The sequence below is a fragment of the Schistocerca cancellata genome, chromosome 1 (assembly GCF_023864275.1).
Source record: "Schistocerca cancellata isolate TAMUIC-IGC-003103 chromosome 1, iqSchCanc2.1, whole genome shotgun sequence".
In the NCBI taxonomy this organism is placed as follows: domain Eukaryota; kingdom Metazoa; phylum Arthropoda; class Insecta; order Orthoptera; family Acrididae; genus Schistocerca; species Schistocerca cancellata.
In genome coordinates this window covers 1,129,713,953-1,129,734,805 of record NC_064626.1, presented here as the reverse complement: position 1 = coordinate 1,129,734,805, position 20,853 = coordinate 1,129,713,953, and the positions used below count along the sequence as shown (strand labels likewise).

Sequence of the window (20,853 nt, the reverse complement as noted above, 5' to 3'; positions counted from 1 at the left end):
AGAACTACTTGAACCTAACTAACCTAAGGACATCACACACATCCATGTCCGAGGCAGGATTCGAACCTGCGACCGTAGCGGTCGCGTCCATGTTACAGGCTTCACGGCTGTTTCCAACGAATTTTCACACAATAACAAAGGTAATCGGTGTAAGAAGCCGAGTACATGACAATTACATAATCACTGTGCAACGAGACTACGGCAACTTTAGACAAAATGTTCAGAAAATATACTTCAACAACCTCCGAAATTTTGTTCATGGAGTTCGAATTCACACTGTATTTGTATTCAGTTTTTGCACAACTGTTCAACAAACTATAGCCCCAGGTGGATGGATGGACTGGACTGAATTAGACTACATCGATGTTTTTTAAGAGATTAAAGTACCAGATCCTCGGTCCCGCCGTCCTGGATGCGTCAAACTAAAATGAGATGGACAGAAAAATGGAAAGGAAGAACGGAAGGGAGAAAAACCGTCTATAAAGAAAAAAAATGGAGCACCGTAAGGTGGATGGCGTACGCAGGCCGAAGAATCATTGGGGCAAGTCAAGTGGCGAGAGGCTCAGCTACGTCCTACCAGCAGGCCCCAGATCATTATAAACGACTGGTGAGAGAGGGAACGACCGTGCCGATGTAGATATACCGGTTTCCGTCAGATCGTGGCCTGTACTTCGATGGATGACCGTCAGCGTACGCTGCGCGCCTGGCAATTTTCCCATTGCGTTTGCTGCAGAAGGGACAGGAGAGGCGGTGGCGTGAAATATCTCATCACGAGTCTTCGCGCCCAAGATCTAGGTTGAAATCCAGACCCGTAAGCGGTGTCTCATGAAGTGGGCGCATGCCAACAGTGTTTACGGTGATCCGTCCGTCGAACGGGAACGCTGTGCTGGTTGGAACATCTTTGCCAATCTATAGGTTTGTGGCCGTCGATTGCCTGCATGTCGTGCATCCCCGGGAGTACGACGGCGACGGCAGCCGGGTCGGACGTTACATGGGGAAACGCGGAGCGATAAAAAGCAAGTACGTAACAAGTGGGGCTGTGACTGACGCTGAAACTTGCAGTGATTACTGTTGAGACAAGTCACTGCGTTCAGAGAGGAACGAGGCCCAGCATGGACATGATGGTATGTTTCTCTTCATGGAACGTGGTGGATGGGAGCAACTTCTTGTTATATAGTATGGATGGCCCGAGACAAGGGATTGTTATGTCATAGGCCTTCTGAGTAATTCTGCACGGAAGGGAATTTGCTGCTGTGAACTGACATCATTCGTTGCTTATTGTCACTGCGTTTTGCAGCAAATTCATGGGTGGTATTAGTTGGTCTTTGCCTCGTAGCCCCCTAGGCAGTACGGAACTCACATCGCGAAACAGAAGTTACTGGTGGTTGTTTGCCCACCGGGTTAGTGTGTACGCTGTGGTACGAGTTCACAGTACAGTCATGTGGGGACTGGGTTATAGTGCACTGTTTGGTATCAAATCATTTTCACGGACCTGTGGAGTGCTAACTGTATCACCGGACCACACCTGGATTTTCCTGCACCTTGCTGTACAGCAGGAACTGTATCGTATGGTGTCTCTGCTTGATATGAAACTTACGAATGGTAACTATCTGCTATTTGTGTGGACAGTAAACAGAAAGACCCGAACAAATAACAGCGGTTACACGAGTGGAAATAAACCATGCTTGTGACAGAAGATGCAACTGCATGAGCCATTTTGCCGACGTTTGCAAGTTATGTAAATGTTTGTTTCGCATCTCGATGTTCCTTATGTCTTATATTAATGTGCTTCTAAATTTATTCATGAATGAATTAGATTATACTTTTCGGTTTTAGTAATGCTCCTGTCAGCTTCAAATTTTAGCAATGCTATTACTGGTATTAAGTGAAAATTTTCAAACAAGAGTGTAAGGGGCACTCTGTACAAAGTTATAATATAGAAGTGTGTGGTTATACCTGTAGAACGACTGGGAGTAATTGAAAGGTTCGCACTAAAATTTGTGTTTGAATAATTGAGTTGCACTCGTTTTGGAGCCATGTATGTGCTGTTAGTATTACGGCGTTGTTATCAATGTGAAATGTGGAATAACTTACATGTTTGAAAATGAATGATAGGGAAGCACTGTGGTGTTGGTTTCGAATATGAACATGGCCTTTCTGTAAAAGTTTATTATTCAAAGTGTTCCTGCTCTGGAAGTCAACGGTATTGTCATTTCTATGAAGATTTTGTTTTGATGAGATTGGTAAAATACCAGATAAATGTAATATTCTTATCTTAATAAATGTCACTCAGTACTCATTTTCCGAGTTTGAGTAGCTGAAGTTCCACGGCACAACGTTAAACTCGGCGGTTCCCTTGGAGCTCTTCGAGAGGAGCAGGCTATGTACCGGCACCGGGTTTACACTCCTCCTCTTATAATTACGAAAATGACACCTCCCCCCCCCCCCCACACACACACACACGCGCGCGCGCGGAATCATGTAGATAGAGAGGTAAAAATTGACACACATGCTTGGAATGACATGGGATTTTATTAGAACCAAAAAAAGACAAAGTTCACAAAATGTCCGATAGATAGCATCGGACAGTAATGAGAGAATCAGATGCGCCAGCAGTCGCAGCGTGTTGACGTTACCTGAAAAGGCGCTTTTAGTGAAGCTGTATTATCAGAATGGGGAATGTGTTAGTTCAGCGTTACGATCCTATCGCCATAGGAAGGGGATTCGGACGGGTAAAGGTCCGTTGACACATGCAGCTGTGGCGAGAATGATTTCGAAGTTCGAAGCCACAGGTTGTTTAGACGATAGACACCGTAGTGGCGGACCGAGCAAAAGGCGTAATGCTGCCGAGACAGTTCAGGAAGAAATGGAGACTGTAGCGGGTTCGTCTATGCACGGGGAAGTCAGCGCTCACGCAGTCGCACGTCGCACCGGCATTCCATACACTACTGTTTGGCTGGCACTTAGGCGTACCCTCCGACGCTATCCGTGCAAAATCCATCGGCATCAGGAACTGTTACCTGGCGATTTAGTGAAGCGGAAGGCATTTGCGGTGAGGGCGTTTCAAAAGATGGCGGAAGATGACGATTGATTAAGTAATGTGTTGTGGACCGACGAAGCTCATTTCACGCTCCGAGGGTCTGTAACGCCCACAACTGCAGAATTTTGGGCTACCGAAAATCCTAGAACTGTCGTGGAAACTCCATTGCACGACGAGAAAGTCACGGTATGGGTTGGATTTACCACATCTTCCGTTGTCGGACCTGGTTTTGTAACTACAACCGTGATGGGTGAGAGGTACGCCGGTATGTTACAGAATAGCATCATTCCCAGCCTGGCTGATAAATACCTGCTGGAACGTACGATGTTTGTGCAGGATGGCGCTCCACCCCATATTGCTAGACGCGTGAAAGATCTCTTGCGCGCGTCGTTTGGTGATGATCGTGTGCCCAGCCGCCACTTTCGTCATGCTTGGCCTCCCAGGCCCCCAGACCTCAGTCCGTGCGATTATTGGCTTTGGGGTTACCTGAAGTGGCAAGCGTATCGTGATCGACCGACATCTCTAGGGATGCTGAAAGACAAAATCCGACGCCAATGCCTCACCATAACTCCGGACATGCTTTACAGTGCCGTTCACAACATTATTCATCGACTACAGTTATTGTTGAGGAATGATGGTGGTCATATTGAGCATTTCCTGTAAAGAACATCGTCTTTGCTTTGCGTTACTAATTATTGCTATTCTGATCAGATGAAGCGGCATTTGTCGGACATTTTTTGAACTTTTGTATTTTTTTTTTTTTTTGGTTCTAGTGAAACTCCAGGAAACATTCCTCACACACAAATAAAGAAAAGATGTTATGTGGACATGTGTGCGGAAACGCTTAATTTCCATGTTAGAGCTCATTTTAGTTTCGTCAGTATGTACTGTACTTCCTCGATTCACCGCCAGTTGGCCCAATTGATGGAAGGTAATGTTGACTTCGGTGCTTGTGCTGACATGCGACTCATTGCTCTAAAGTACTAGCATCAAGCACACCAGTACGTAACATCAACAGGTTAGTGTTCATCACGAACGCGGTTTTGCAGTCAGTGCAATGTTTACAAATGCGGCGTTGGCAGATGCCCATTTGACGTATGGATTAGCACGGGGCAATAGCCGTGGCGCGGTACGTTTGTATCGAGACAGATTTCCAGAACGAATGTGTCCCGACAGGAAGACGTTCGAAGCAATTGATCGGCATCTTAGAGAGCACGGAACATTCCAGCCTATGACTCGCGACTGGGGAAGACCTAGAAAGACGAGGACACCTGCAATGGACGAGGCAATTCTTCGTGCAGTTGACGATAACCCTAATGTCAGCGCCAGAGAAGTTGCTGCTGTACAAGGTAACGTTGACCACGTCACTGTATGGAGAGTGCTACGGGAGAACCAGTTGTTTCCGTACCATGTACAACGTGTGCAGGCACTATCAGCAGCTGATTGGCCTCCACGGGTACACTTCCGCGAATGGTTCATCCAACAATGTGTCAATCCTCATTTCAGTGCAAATGTTTTCTTTACGGATGAGGCTTCATTCCAACGTGATCAAATTGTAAATTTTCACAATCAACATGTGTGGGCTGACGAGAATCCGCACGCAATTGTGCAATCATGTCATCAACACAGATTTTCTGTGAACGTTTGGCAGGCATTGTTGGTGATGTCTTGATTGGGCCCCATGTTCTTCCACCTACGCTCAATGGAGCACGTTATCATGATTTCATACGGGATACTCTACCTGTGCTGCTAGAACATGTGCCTTTACAAGTACGACACAACATGTGGTTCATGCACGATGGAGCTCTTGCACATTTCAGTCGAAGTGTTCGGTGACCGATGGATTGGTAGAGGCGGACCAATTCCATGGCCTCCACGCTCTCCTGACTTCAACCCTCTTGACTTTCATTTATGGGGGCATTTGAAAGCTCTTGTCTACGCAACCCCGGTACCAAATGTAGAGACTCTTCGTGCTCCTATTGTGGACGACTGTGATACAATACGCCATTCTCCAGGGCTGCATCAGTGCATCAGGGATTCCATGCGACGGAGGGTGGACGCATGTATCCTCGCTAACGGAGGACATTTTGAACATTTCCTGTAACAAAGTGTTGAAGTCACGCTGGTACGTTCTGTTGCTGTGTGTTTCCATGCCATGATTAATGTGATATGAAGAGAAGTAATAAAATGAGCTCTAACATGGAAAGTAAGCGGTTCCGGACATATGTCCACATAACATATTTTCTTTCTTTGCGTGTGAGGAATGTTTCCTGAAAGTTTGGCCGTACCTTTTTGTAACACCCTGTATATAGTCACCTACACTTAACGCATATAGCTGTTCTATTTGGCGAAGAAAATGTGCCTGCGAGCACGGAGGATAGGGAAAGCCTTTCCAAATACGCGGTTGAATCTGCCATTCATGCCACAGTCTTTACTGATGAGACAGACAGGTGAACAAAATGGTGTGGGATGTAGGTAGGACTTGCCTTTTTGTGCGAGTTGCGGGGCAGCACGGCGGCGGCAGCGCAACTGTGCTGCGTGCGCGACAGGTTGAGGATGACGTCGCCCGTCATCATGAAGGCCTCGCAGCGCGGCTGCGGCGGGCGCTGCTGCGCGGCGCCGGTGGGGGAGGCGGCGTCGCCGGCGGCCGGGACGGCGGGCGCCGGGGAGGCGGCGCCGGGGGCGGCGGGGGGCGGCCGCGGCCGCGCGGGCTCCTCGCGGCCCGCCAGGAAGCTGCGCACGCGCGCCTTGATCACGGGGTCGCGCTTCAGGCGCAGCCGCACCGGGTCCGCCGACAGCCGCAGGCACTTGAGCACTGCCGGCAGCGCAACGTACCACCACTTACTCACAGGCTCTCCACAAATGTTTACACGTGCGTTATGCCACATATGCCTCTACTCACTAAGTTCTGAACTTCACATAAACATTTAATACAGGTAATATACGTCATGGAGAAGAAATAAAAACTTTGAGGTTCGCCGATGTCATTGTAATTCTGTCAGAGACAGCAAAGGACTTGGAAGAGCAGTTGAACGGAATGGACAGTGTCTTGAAAGGAGGATATAAGATGAACATCAACAAAAGCAAAACGAGGATAATGGAATGTAGTCGAATTAAGTCGGGTGATGCTGAGCTAATTAGATTAGGAAATGAGACACTTAAAAGTAGTAAAGGGGTTTTGCTATTTGGGGATCAAAATAACTGATGATGGCCGAAGTAGAGAGGATATAAAATGTAGACTGGCAAGGGCAAGGAAAGCGTTTCTGAAGAAGAAAAATTTGTTAACATCGAGTATAGAAGTGTCAGGAAGTCGTTTCTGAAAGTATTTGTATGGAGTGTAGCCATGTATGGAAGGGAAACGTGGACGATAAATAGTTTAGACAAGAAGAGAATAGAAGCTTTCGAAATGTGGTGCTACAGAAAAATGCTGAAGATTAGATGGGTAGATCACATAACTAATGAAGAGGTATTGAATAGAATTGGGGAGAAGAGGAGCTTGTGGCAAAACTTAACTAGAAGAAGGGATCGGTTGGTAGGACATGTTCTGAGACATCGAGGGATCACCAATTTAGTATTGGATAGCAGCGTGGAGGGTAAAAATCGTAGAGGGAGACCAAGAGATGAATGAACTAAGCAGATTCGGAAGGATGTAGGCTGCAGTAGGTACTGGGAGATGAAGAAGCTTGCACAGGAGAGAGTAGCATGGACAGCTGCATGAAACCAGTCTCAGGACTGAAAACCACAACAACAACAACAACAACAACAATACACGTCAACATGTGCACCCCTGGTAACACGCAAAATATCGAGTCGGTATTCAATCCCTTGCCACACATTTTGCGTGCGACATGGCTGGTGCGATTGTGCCCGACGAGCACATTGTGTCTGGGCATTGTAATAAAACAGCCCATTAGGATCTTTTGCCATTCCCTGAAAAACTTACATTTTATTTTATGCTTAATTAATAGTTTAATGTACTACGCTACACTGCACCTATACCAGTAATTAATCTGTTTGAGACAATTTGTGTAAAATCTGAGTTTGCTATTCTATTCTGCGCTCAATAACAAGCCGGTAGGAATATTTTGTTTTCAATAATTACTTAATAATTGATCTAAACTTGCTACGCCGACGAGTCTGTCAATCAATACTTATCAAAAACCGAGATGATCTACATAAACAACGCGTATTTTGCAGCTTACAAATTTATTTTCGGCAAATCTGCTAGCTGACAAAGATGTTATTTGGAATTCATACATATGTCAGGAGTAATTGTCGCTGTTTCTTTCGACTGTAATTAACTAAAATGTAATAGGTACTGTTATATTCTGGGAAGCTGTAAATTACTTTGGAATTCTTAACGAAAATATGTCCGCGTCCACAACAAATTGTAAAGCATTATTTTCGTTATTTTTCTATGTAGGTGAATTAGTTTTGTTACGCACTTTTGTCATTTCTTAAAATTTGTAAATTCTGATTGTCTGTGATTGTTGTGAATCATACAAATATCAGCGGTGTGCTAACAGCAGGGAGGCACTTTGTTACCAACCATCAACAACACAGCACGTAGAACTTCGTTTCATATTTTTCGCCGCCGAACATCTTGCGTGCGAATAAAGTAATTTTAAGGAAGATCCGTACCTGGAATTTATTTCGTACACTACACGAATAGTTTTGCATGTACAGCAGCACAGAAGAAAACCCCGGGAGTATTTGCAGCGACGCTACACCTCAAGAATGGGGATCGACAAGCAAATTTCTCATCAAAATTTTTGGTAACAACATCCCCACCTCTAAATTAATCAACAGTTCTACACTTTTGAGTTCAATCAATTTGTTGTAATAGTTGCAACTCAACTGCTGGAGACCCATTTTTTAAATTCTTGCGGTTCACGTTCTCGCGAAACTGCGATGCAACGTGGGGCATAAGCTTTCAACTTTTACGAGTCTGCAAATATTTTATTTATCAGCAATCCATATTATACACATTCCACAGCACGCTGAGTAATCTTCTAGGAATAGTTCCATTTCAGCATAGCTCATAGCATAGCAAAAGACCTGTGGTGAGGATGGGTATGTCTGTCCCTATGTATTGATGTGTTAGGGACGAACTAGGCAGCGTTCGTGATTACTCTATGGCCTTTAGTTTGAATAGTTTGCACTTTTATTAGGTGAGCGTCTGCGACCATGAACCAGATCTCACAACCATATAGTATAGCTGAAAAGACCACCATCTTCAAGATTCGTAATTTAGCTTCGGTGGTCAGCCCGCTGAGCTTGAACAATGGGAGTAACTGGTAAAGCCTATCTGACGGTGTCGCACCACTGGAGGTCCCTTCCGTTTATAGAGGGTTGTCTGTTTGTGGGTCTCCTGATAGTGAACATCAATGTGTTGCATTTCGTCCGGTGTAATTTAATTTACCACAACTTACACCATTGTGTAATTTGATCAAGGTAGCATGCTGAGCACGATGTAATTGGGGTTCGGGTGGCTAGCACAAATGGCAGTATCATCTGTAAATAATGCCACATGGGTGCTGCCCCCTTTTGGCACGTCGATGTCGACTGTGTTCGATCAAAAATGGTTCAAATGGCTCTGAACTCTATGGGACTTTACTTCTGAGGTCATCAGTCCCCTAGAACTTAGAACTACTTAAACCTAACTAACCTAAGAGCATCACACACACCCATGTCCGAGGCAGGATTCGAACCTGCGACCGTAGCGGTCGCGCGGTTCCAGACTGTAGCGCCTAGAACCGCTCGGCCACTCCGGCCGGCGACTGTGTTCTTACTACACAGTATGGGCCACAGGACAAAACGCTGGAACAAACCTGTCTCTACTGTCTTAATACTATTCTTATGTCTATCACTATTTATATAGAATTAGATATTTCTTAAGAACAACGGCATCTCTGATACGTTGTTGCAATGTGTTCTTCACATACCCCAAAAGAAAGAAATCTTACGGGGCGGTCTCGAAGGCCATGCAATTGGGCCGTATCTACCAATCCACCTATTGGGGAATGTTTCATTACGAAAATCTCCGACTTCTAGAGCCTATCTTATTAAAATATGGGAGTGTCTTGCATTTCCTGTAGCTGGGGAGTGGTATAATTCACAAACCTGTCTCGGTAAACAATCCACTTACATTGCTTTCGAGAAAGAAAAATGGGCCGATCACTCGATCACACATTAACTCACACCACACATTAAGCTTTGGACTATCCCGAATGTGATCTTGTATTACATAGGATTTTCCGATCTCCAGATCCGAACATTATGGCGGTTAACTGAGCCACAGACATGTAATGTAACCTTATCGGAAAAACACACACGCTTCAAGAAATCATTGTCCTCGTCCAAACGGTTCAGCATGTTCACTGCAAATTGTTCAAATTTTGGGCGATCATCTGGTCGTAATGCCCAAACAATCTGGACCTTGTTCACAAAATGATTCAAATTGCTCTAAGCACTACGGGAGTTAACATCTGAGGTTCTACTTAAACCTAAATAACCTAAGGACATCGAACACATCCATGCCCGAGGCAGGATTCGAACCTGCGCCGTAGCAGCAGCGCGGTTCCGCACTGAAGCGCCTAGAACCGCTCGGCCACAGGGCCGGCCTGGACCTTGCACGCATACAATTTAAGACATTTGCAAACTAATTTATCACTGTACTCTTTGGCACTTGAAGTTTCCACTAACTTTGTCAACTCTATTTCTGTGGCGATCTCGTGAAGCCGGCCGGAGTGGCCGTGCGGTTCTAGGCGTTACAGTCTGGAGCCGACTGACCGCTACGGTCGCAGGTTCGAATCCTGCCTCGGGCATGGATGTGTGTGATGTCCTTAGGGACCGCTACGGTCGCAGGTTCGAATCCTGCCTCGGGCATGGATGTGTGTGATGTCCTTAGGTTAGTTAGGTTTAATTAGTTCTAAGTTGTAGGCGACTGATGACCTCAGAAGTTAAGTCGGATAGTGCTCAGAGCCATTTGAACCTTTGATCTCGTGAATGAGGTTTCAACTGCCTGCAAAGTCTCTCTCGAAACAGATGGTCTGCTGCTGTTTGTCCGTTTCTGAACCTACCCCGTTGCTAAAACAAATTTCCACCCATGTTCTGATTAACATCACATCAGATGCTTTCTTTCCATAACGGGACACAAACTTTCCATGGGTTCCCTAGTAAAAAAAAAAAAGTTACCATCACAATTTTAATTAATATTTAATCTTGAAATCAGGGTAAACATTTAGGGACACCCTGTAGTACGATTAAAATTGCATTTCAGTTGCCACTTTAAGGGCCCACACGGGAGGGAGAGAGGATTGCGCCAAATATGATAGATTTACCGAACAATTTCAACCACCAGTAAGACGTTTGGCTAAAAAATAATCGAGCTATAGATAACGTTCTTTTTTTGTTTTTTAACTTTATCCCGTTCACAACGCTCCCCTCCACGATCCTAAACGCGCTCCATGCGAATTTTCCACTGCTCGAAGAAATGTTTGAATTTAACATTTGAAAACATGTTCATGTTCTTTCCGAAAAGGGAAAGATTCACACGGAGCAAGATTAGATGAATAGGGTGGGTGCTCCGACGCAGTAATCCCACGCATAGCCAACATCTTGGTCAACACTCTATGGGCCAGGGCGTTATCCTGATGCTGAATCAATGCTTTGCTTTCCACAGTTCAAGCCATTTTCTTCTCACTTGTTCACGGAGCACAGATAGGACTTCAAAATCTTGAGATGAGCAATTTATGAACGCAATCCCATGTAGGTCGAAAAACACAATTGCCATTGCTCTGAAATTTGATTTAACATTCGAGCTCTCTTCAGTTTACATCTACATCTACATCTACATCCATACTCCGCAAGCCACCTGACGGTGTGTGGCGGAGGGTACCTTCAGTACCTCTATCGGTTCTCCCTTCTATTCCAGTCTCGTATTGTTCGTGGAAAGAAGGATTGTCGGTATGCCTCTGTGTGGGCTCTAATCTCTCTGATTTTATCCTCATGGTCTCTTCGCGAGATATACGTAGGAGGGAGCAATATACTGCTTAACTCTTCGGTGAAGGTATGTTCTCGAAACTTTGACAAAAGCCCGTACCGAGCTACTGAGCGTCTCTCCTGCAGAGTCTTCCACTGGAGTTTATCTATCATCTCCGTAACGCTTTCGCGATTACTAAGTGATCCTGTAACGAAGCGCGCTGCTCTCCGTTGGATCCTCTCTATATCCTCTTATCAACCCTATCTGGTACGGATCCCACACTGCTGAGCAGTATTCAAGCAGTGGGCGAACAAGCGTACTGTAACCTACTTCCTTTGTTTTCGGATTGCATTTCCTTAAGATTCTTCCAATGAATCTCAGTCTGGCATCTGCTTTACCGACGATCAACATTATATGATCATTCCATTTTAAATCACTCCTAATGCGTACTCCCAGATAATTTATGGTATTAACTGCTTCCAGTTGCTGACCTGCTATTTTGTAGCTAAATGATAAAGGATCTATCTTTCTGTGTATTCGCAGCACATTACACTTGTCTACATTGAGATTCAATTGTCATTCCCTGCACCATGCGGCAATTCGCTGCAGATCCTCCTGCATTTCATTTCAGTACAATTTTCCATTGTTACAACCTCTCGATACACCACAGCATCATCTGCAAAAAGCCTCAGTGAACTTCCGATATCATCCACCAGGTCATTTATGTATATTGTGAATAGCAACGGTCCTATGACACTCCCCTGCGGCACACCTGAAATCACTCTTACTTCGGAGGACTTCTTTCCATTGAGAATGACATGCTGCGTCCTGTTATCTAGGAACTCCTCAATCCAATCACACAATTGGTCTGATAGTCCATATGCTCTTACTTTGATCATTAAACGACTGTGGGGAACTGTATCGAACGCCTTGCGGAAGTCAAGAAACACGGCATCTACCTGTGAACCCGTGTCTATGGCCCTCTGAGTCTCGTGGACGAATAGCGCGAGCTGGGTTTCACATGACCGTCTTTTTCGAAACCCATGCTGATTCCTACAGAGTAGATTTCTAGTCTCCAGAAAAGTCTTTATACTCGAACACAATACGTGTTCCAAAATTCTACAACTGATAGACGTTAGAGATATAGGTCTATAGTTCTGCACATCTGTTCGACGTCCCTTCTTGAAAACGGGGATGACCTGTGCCCTTTTCCAATCCTTTGGAACGCTACGCTCTTCTAGAGACCTACGGTATACCGCTGCAAGAAGGGGGGCAAGTTCCTTCGCGTACTCTGTGTAAAATTGAACTGGTATCCCATCAGGTCCAGAGGCCTTTCCTCTTTTGAGCGTTTCGGTGAATTGGGTCCCATCCAGTGTACTGATTGGCACTTAGTGTTTGGATCGTTAGTGACAAACCACGATTCAACGCGTATTATTTTTTCAAGAAATTTCGGGACCTTTTTGATGGTTTTCAGAGTGTCTCCACAAATGTTAATTCGAGAGTCTTTTGGTTCAGGCGTCAGATTCGGGCACCATTTTTTCCATGAACTTTCTTCACGTGAAAAAGTTCGTGTAAAATCTGCCGAACCGTTTCTTTGTCGATTCTTATAGTATCTTATCGCACGAATGCCCAGCCGACGGTCTTTTCGGGTTAAATCCGCAATTTTTTCAATATTTCCGTTCTTTGTTGACTCCTCTTCAGTCTCTTCGTGACCCCCTTTTAATCACTTAAATGTCTCAAAAACTGGAGTTCGTGGAAGCCATTTATTGCCGCTGACATTACTGCAAACTTCTTTCAACGAATAATGGGGCTCTGTGACGAACTTTCCAAGTCTGGCCAAAAATTTCAAATTACTCCGTTGTTCTTTCAAAACACGAAAATTTTCGACGGGCTGCAGACACACGGTCTGACGCAAACGGAGGCTACGCTCCATCAGAACTCAGATCTGAGGCCGGCCGAAGTGGCCGAGCGGTTCTAGGCGCTTCAGTCTGGACCGCTACGGTCGCAGGTTCGAATCCTGCATCGGGCATGGTTGTGTGTGATGTCCTTAGGTTAGTTAGGTTTAAGTAGTTCTAAGTTCTAGGGGACTGATGACCTCAGGTGTTAAGTCCCATAATGTTCAGAGCCATTTGAAACATGAGGTCTGTGGGTTCGGCAGGCGAACAGGTAGGGGGATGAAGAGGGGAGAGTCACGTGACAAGCCAGTGTAGCGTTTAAACGTGCGCGAGCTGTTTGCTGAAATAAATCAGTCCAGTTATTTTTTAGCCAAATTTCGTGTTCCGAAAGGCACTGTGTCGTGAACTGTTATGCAAAATGAACGAAGTTCAGCAGCAGTGGCAATTTATTCCTATATGTAGACTAAAAGCAGAAAATAATAAAACAAAATGGAATTTAAATTTATCAATATAAGGTTAGTAATCATCAAATTTCGTTCTGTCTAATGGCACATGAATTATTCAGGTATAATTAGAGTGATCCAAAGTGATTATTTGCACACAACTGAGGACGACTAACAAAAGTTAAAGATGTTAAATTTATGAAGTTTTCGAACACTTTTCCTGGGAACGGTAGGTTATTTTAAAGGGCACATTACATTTTTTCACTGAAGCCAAATGTACATTTTGTCTGTCTGTATTTCTCAAATACATTTTAAAAACCTTAATTACTTTTTAGTTACTAGTCTTGTATTTAAGCAAAAATATTTGCGCAATTGCTTTGTGCCCGTAGAAATGCTACCAATAGCACTGTGCTGATATCGATAACTGTTGTTGGAAAGTATGTGAGAACAGTTGGATTACATTATGTATTACTTGGGACGTAAATATGTCAATACAATTGGTACAGTATCCTCTCAATAATTAAATGTGCACAAATATTACTTTATTCTGTTTAGAAGATAAAAACTAAATATGCATTTAAATGTTTCATAAATAGCTCAGACTCACAACTTGGGCGCACTATATTACGACTATTAATTTGCCATGAATTTCTACTATAAAATGGTGCTTACTGCAAAAGCTAAGCGTAGCAACATTTTTAGGATTCTATTCATCGTTAATATTCGTGGCAATTCCGCCTTCAACGTCACTTAATAGCAACTACTCACGGAACTCCAAGCTTGACAACTATGAATGATGAAACATGCGCCAATGTTCAGAGCCCGACTGCAGACTAACTTTGCCCAAACATTAGACTGCTTGATTGTTCTTCAGTCATGGAAACTTGGTGCAAACATACGGAATTATTGGTCTCAACATGCATATCGACAATTGCAGAAAACGCTTGATTATGCGTGCTTGTAAAGCTTTCGGATCTGTGTCTGACTACCTTAGGCTGAGTTCACACTAGCGAACTGTTTGTGGAACGTCAGCTGCGCAGTAAATGGACACACTGAAGCCACACAATCGCCTTCGACAATCACTTTTTACTGGGTAGACGATGAATCAATGAAAACTGGACGTTAAACAAACCAAGTTCAGTACGCGCTTCTCAAACATTGATTTCTGGATAGTGTGAGAAAGAGGAAACAGTAGCAGATAAATTTGCTTTAATGTGTTTCAGTCCATCAGCGTAGCCTCCTCAGCGATGATGTTTTGTGAGCTGCTCTCGGGTGCTTAGATTTGCGTTGTCATGGAGAGGGCGAAATTCGTTTGCCTTTTTGTGGCAAAGAGCACGCTGAAATCATTTCTTCAGTTTCCTGGGGGTAGCACAATGCACTTCAGAGTTGATAGTTGCAACTGGTGGACGAGTGTGACAGCACTACCAACACAGACGTCCACTCGAGCAGTGAAGCGTTCGATTGAGATCCGTAATCACCTCGAATGAGAGTGTCCACACGTCCCAACAGTGCATGAGTCACAGCTGTGAGCAGCGGCCCGGCACTCGGGAGACCGCACAGGTTTGCGCGACATTGTTACGATGGTGACAGACGTTTCGCCCAACGACTCACGGTGCTTTTCTTCGCTGCCAGGTCTCCGCAGACATTCTGCAAGCACTTATGCATATCTGCGATGCTCTGGTTTTCCCGCCAAAGGAAACTCAGTGGCAGCTCTGATTGGAACGCTGTTACAGACGCCATTTTGAAGGCAACGTATAGCGCCGCCATCTACTGGAACTTCACGAAACAATATATACGTGCTTCTGGAAACCAAGAGATCCACAGCACAAAGCAGAGAGAAAAGAAAAATGATGCGCAGAAAATAGCCGAAGCACTCAGAGAGACGATAAATTCATTAGACGCTTCCATCCGGCGAGAACACAGTGAATAAGCACAAACTTGGGCCTTTTTTTTTTATTAAAAATGAAAAACCATATGAAATTTCCTTGACAGTAAAGACGTGCGAACATGTATTTCGTACGTAATTCTGCAGGCTTTCGTGGCCGTTGTCACTGTAGTTAAAATCTTCTGCGTTATTAGGCCGCGTCATATTTCTTTCTACTAAAATGATCGACGTTTCGACCCCTCTGCTGGGATCTTCCTCTCAGGATCTTCTGGTATCCACTACTGCTAGAACACTGTCAGAGACGAGTGTCGGATCCTCTTATAAAGGGGATTTTTCTCGCGTTCGTGCTGGAGAGGTGATAGTATTGGTTAAATTTCATATGACTACCATTGGTGGGCCATAGTCATAGGCGAACGTTCCCGCAAATTTTATATAAACAAGTAAACAAAAATCTAACGTTACAGTACAAAGGAACGGTGAACTTTTAGAAAAACATGTTATGCTTTTACAAATTATTACGTACACATGATTTTGCAAGCCATTACTCTACGCAGTCACAGCGTAAAGGGATGGTGCAAGCTCTGCAAATCGTTATCTTCCAGCTGTTGCAGATCTTTTTTGTTTTTCTGTCAGAGACTAGTGGACACTTCTTGCACCTCACTTGTTCGCCTGAGTCCCGCCCGACTTCATAAGGAAATGGAATCTGGAGTTTTCTACTGATATGAAACTTCCTGGCAGATTAAAACTGCCTGGAAATACCCGATGCCGGCCGCGGTGGTCTAGCGGTTCTGGCGCTGCAGTCCGGAACTGCGGGACTGCTACGGTCGCAGGTTCGAATCCTGCCTCGGGCATGGGTGTGTGTGATGTCCTTAGGTTAGTTAGGTTTAAGTAGTTCTAAGTTCTAGGGGACTTATGACTTAAGATGTTGAGTCCCATAGTGCTCAGAGCCATGTGAACCATTTTGAAATACCCGATGACGTGATAGGAGAAGAAATTGGATTTGATGTGGAAGAGATAGGGGATCCACTTTTAGGGAATCAAACACACCGCTTAATTGGGGAAGAAATTTCTGAGAACGTACCATTGGAGCAAAGCACTGTATGGCAGTGAAACATGGAGTGCGGAAAAACTGGAACACAAAAAGAATCGAAGAATTTGGGATGCAGTGCTACAGAAGAATGTTAGGTACGAAATGAGGTGGTTTTCCACAGAACCGGCGAAGAAATGAACACAAACACTGACAATAAAAAGGAACAAAACGGTAGGACGTTTTAACACATCGGGGAATAACTTTCCATGGTACTAGAGGGAGTTGCAGGGGGTAAAAATGTAGGGGATGACAGATATTGGAATACACCCAACAAATAACTGAGGATGTTGTTTGCAAATGCTACTCTGAGATGAAGATGTTGGCGCAGAGGGGGAATTAGTAGCCAGGTAGGCTGCATCAAATGAATCGAAAGACTGATATATAAATAAAAAATAAATAATAATTAAAAAGGAGGGGCAACGGAGTCGTCAGTTTGTAGTTGGCCACGTTTGACATGCCAGGCCCTGCACGTACCAGCGAAACAGCCAACTCGGCGATGACGTGACGCTCGAGAGAGAGCTACATGGGTTGCACAAACGCACAGAAATATCACGAAAAACGCATGCTTGAACATAAATGCAGACGCTAGCCAAGCGTACAGGTTGCGCTGTTGTATTTGACCACGAACGGCTACAGTGTAATATTCTAGAATATGTTGCAAGTGTAGGTCGTGGTCGGAACGGTGTTCCGGGTAGTTCAAATGGTTCAAAAGGCCCTGAGCACTATGCGACTTAACTTCTGAGGTCATCAGTCGCCTAGAACTTAGAACTAATTAAACCTAACTAACCTAAGGACATCACACACATACATGTCCGAGGCAGGATTCGAACCTGAGACCGTAGCGCTCGCTCGGCTCCAGACTGTAGCGCCTAGAACCGCACGGTCACTCCGGCCGGCGTTCCGGGTAGTTGTGAGTGCCATTACGTCGGAGCTAAGTGAATTCGTATGTGGGCAAATTGTTGGTGCTCGTATGATGGGTGCTTCCGTAACCAAGGTAGCCCTAATATTTGGTATTTCAAGAGACACCGTATCGAACATTTATTCCGCTTGCAGTGAAGGCGCAAAAACATCATCCACTAAGCCACAACGCGGTCGGAAGTTTATGTTGAGTGATCGTGGCTGACGGTTGAAAAGGAATGTGACGAAATATAAAGGGACTACAGCAGCCAAAGTCACCGCAGCCAGCACCAAGACACCACGAATGGAATTCCAGATGCAGGTACTGCAGAGTGATGTGGAATTCCAAAATCACCCATCAGTGATGCAAATGCCCCTAAAAGGAAAACCTGACGCAGAAGCTATAAAACTTGAACTATGGAGCAATGGAAGCATGTCATTTGGTCGGCTGAGTCTTGTTCACATTGTTTCCAACTTCTGATCGAGTTTATGTCCCAAGAGTGAAATATGGTGGAATTTCGGTGACAATCTGGACAACCATATTGTGTTATTCTATGGACCCCATGGTTACTCTGCGAGTTCGCACTATTGTCAAGGATTATGAGACCATTTTGGCTGATCAGGTCCATCCCATAATATAATTTTTTTTTCCGGGGACAATGATTGTGTCATCATGACAATGTACCCTGTCATAAAGCAGTATCTGCGATACAATGGCTTGTTGACAGTAACATCCTGAAATTGATTGGCCTGCACAGAGTCCCGAACTGAACCGAATGGAAAACCTTTGGGATGAATCAGGTCGTTGGCTTCATTCCAGATCCCACCGTTCAACATCACTATCTTCTCTGGTTGCGACTCTTGAGGAAGAATGGGTTGCATTTCTCCACAGGCATTTAGACACCTCACTGAAAGTGTCCTTAGCACAGTTAAAAACATCATAATGGCGAAGGGTGGACTCGCCCCAAATTAATGTCCATTAATAGTTGTCCGGATAGTGTAGATAATAATAGTTATATATCATTAAAGCAGAAATTCACGACCTTTTTTGGTCAATACGGCGCTTGAAATCAATAAAGCTGTACGAAATTGTCACATTTTAATGCACAGAATGATATCCAAGACTCACGTTGCTTTGAGGATGCCTGAGATACCATGCCTTACGTGTTTATTTGCACTCCACATTTAAAACTTTCATATATTTTATTTCGTGAACAGTTCTGGGCACTGAAACAATGTTTTTGATAAATGGTAGCGAGACGCACATAATATTGTTTTATGGGTAATATTTTTTAGCTCTTGTATCAAGCGAGATATTTAAGCATGTATTGCACTTCCTTTAACGGCACTCTAAAGCTTCTGAAAAGACGTTTACGTTGATATAAAAATCGTTAATGTTGGCGTTGAAACTTTCAGTAAGAATATCGAACTGTTATGAAATTGAAAAGCAAACCTGGCGCAAATCGTCTAATGTGGTGTAAGCTACACCAAGCGGAGCTCCTCGTTATTTACAACAAGAAGATGGATGTATGCTACTAATACGTACGCATTTCGTCTTGGACCAACTTTATAAGACATCGATATATGATCAGTTTCTAGCGAATCAGAATAAGTTTAGGAAAACTATTTCAAACGTGCGCACATACGCATGTTTAAATAAAACATTTTTTTCTGGAAACAGAGAACCAGTAGAAGTGCCTGATAACAACGACGGTGTCTGGCACGAGAGCCCCGTTTGGCAGTGTTTACACCCCAACAGCCGATTCCAGCCGCCTTGCCTTTCAATTTTAGCACGTTGCTCGGATACTTTTGAGAAAAGTTGCAACGCCAACATTAATAAGCATTACATCACCACACTCGTCTTTTCAAAAGCTTTCGAAGTCTGTTAAAAAAAAGGCAATCCATACTCGCTTCGGTATCTCTGTTAATATTTCGGAATATTACCTAAACCGGAAAACTACGTCCCTCTCTGGTAACTATTATTCTACAAATACCTCGTTTTGATTTCTTGAAAGAGTCACGATATGAAAGGGGTGCAAGTTTTGTGAAGCTGACGCCGTATAAGTGAGTTCTATTACCATCACAAATGATTTATGTATGTAATAAACAAGAAGATGCTCCGTACTCCAGAGTCTCGTTAATATGTAGGTCCCCTTATAAATGACTGGCAAAGTCAGTTCATAGCCGAAGGACGCCAAAGGAATCATACCGCCTACAACGGCAATATGCTTAGTGAATAATGGTGACCAAAAAAATGGTTCAAATGGCTCTGAGCACTATGGGACTCAACTGCTGTGGTCATAAGTCCCCTAGAACTTAGAACTACTTAAACCTAACTAACCTAAGGACATCACACACATCCATGCCCGATGCAGGATTCGAACCTGCGACCGTAGCGGTCGTGCTGTTCCAGACTGTAGCTCCTTTAACCGCTCGGCCACTCCGGCCGGCAATAATGGTGACATTCAAACCAACATTTGGATTGATGCCTGCTATTACTGGAAAAGTATTGATGATCAAGGACGTACAAAGTATTAATCTGACGAATTATTGTAGCTTTAAATAAAAGCAAACTCAATATGGAGCCGTCTGGTAGGTCCGTGTGAAGTTTTGCAGTCGTTACGTGATAACATGTTAACTGTAGTAGTTATAATCCGTGCTTATGCGTTGTACTCGAAAAGTCGCAATTGTTAGCAGATTCAGTACGTCGTGGAAGAGTGACACTAATTTAGTTATCTATATTGATAAATGACTAACCCGTGCACGGTTAACCAGTCACAGCTGCACGTTACCTAACTAACTGCTTGCAGGAGCAACAAATATTTAATTTCATACAGTTACCGAATGAATTTAAAATACTGTCATAATCTGCTGATAAAGAGCTACGATCTTATACTGAAGTTTTAGTATTTTAGCCATCTTCAGCAACTGTAGTCGTATATAATGAAATAATAAGCAACCAGTTGCATAAAGGAAATTTAATTTTTTTACCGGTTTCGGACATTTAGTGCCCTTCTTCAGAAGGTTATGCCTATCACATTATTTGCGAGTATCAATAATAAATTACATACAGCGAAATGCTATGGTCCTAAAAATATATTCCCCACTGAAGAAGGGCACTAAATGCCCGGAAACGATAAAGAAATAAAATTTCTTTTATGCAAGTGGATGCTTATTATTTCATTATATTAAAGTTTAACACAGTAACACAAGTATTACAGTTGGAACCCGTGTATAAGTTATGTCTTGAGGCAGCGTAGTCTACGACGTGCAAATTGTCCAGACTATATTCATAATGCATCTAAGAGCGACAGCACTTACTCACTTCCAGCTAACTTCATATATAATTTCAAACCCTACACGCTTAATTTCCAATACTTAACATATCAACTCATTTTTAAAGTAATCAGAAGTTTGAAGCGGCTTTATACATAAGAGTTCGATTGTTTAAGGAATGGGGTAGGGGCCGGGTTGGGGGAGGTGTTTACTGGTGGCCTAAGAAAGGGTTGCGAACAGATACTAGCAATGGTGGAAGAGTGTTTTTTCACATGGTTACGGGTTATGTCAATTGCTTAAAAATTATTTTCATTCATTTCTTATTTCTGTGTTAACATAAAAG

At 43.8% G+C, this 20,853-nt stretch overlaps 1 protein-coding gene across 5 annotated transcripts in view; it reads right to left on the bottom strand.

Moving 5' to 3' along the window:
* Positions 1-20,853, bottom strand: part of LOC126092591 (PH and SEC7 domain-containing protein) — an 836,662-nt gene that overhangs the window by 243,875 nt on the left and 571,934 nt on the right. For 4 of the 5 annotated variants that reach the window (XR_007521367.1, XM_049908287.1, XM_049908295.1 and 1 more), the window contains exon 3: positions 5,527-5,855. The exons of the other annotated variant lie outside the window; for it this stretch is intronic. Coding sequence is in view for 3 of the 4 variants with exons in the window: in XM_049908287.1 (XP_049764244.1) it covers positions 5,527-5,855 (329 nt within the window). In the remaining variant the exon portion in view is untranslated. The remainder of the gene's footprint in view (positions 1-5,526; positions 5,856-20,853) is intronic. 5 annotated transcript variants of the gene reach the window in all.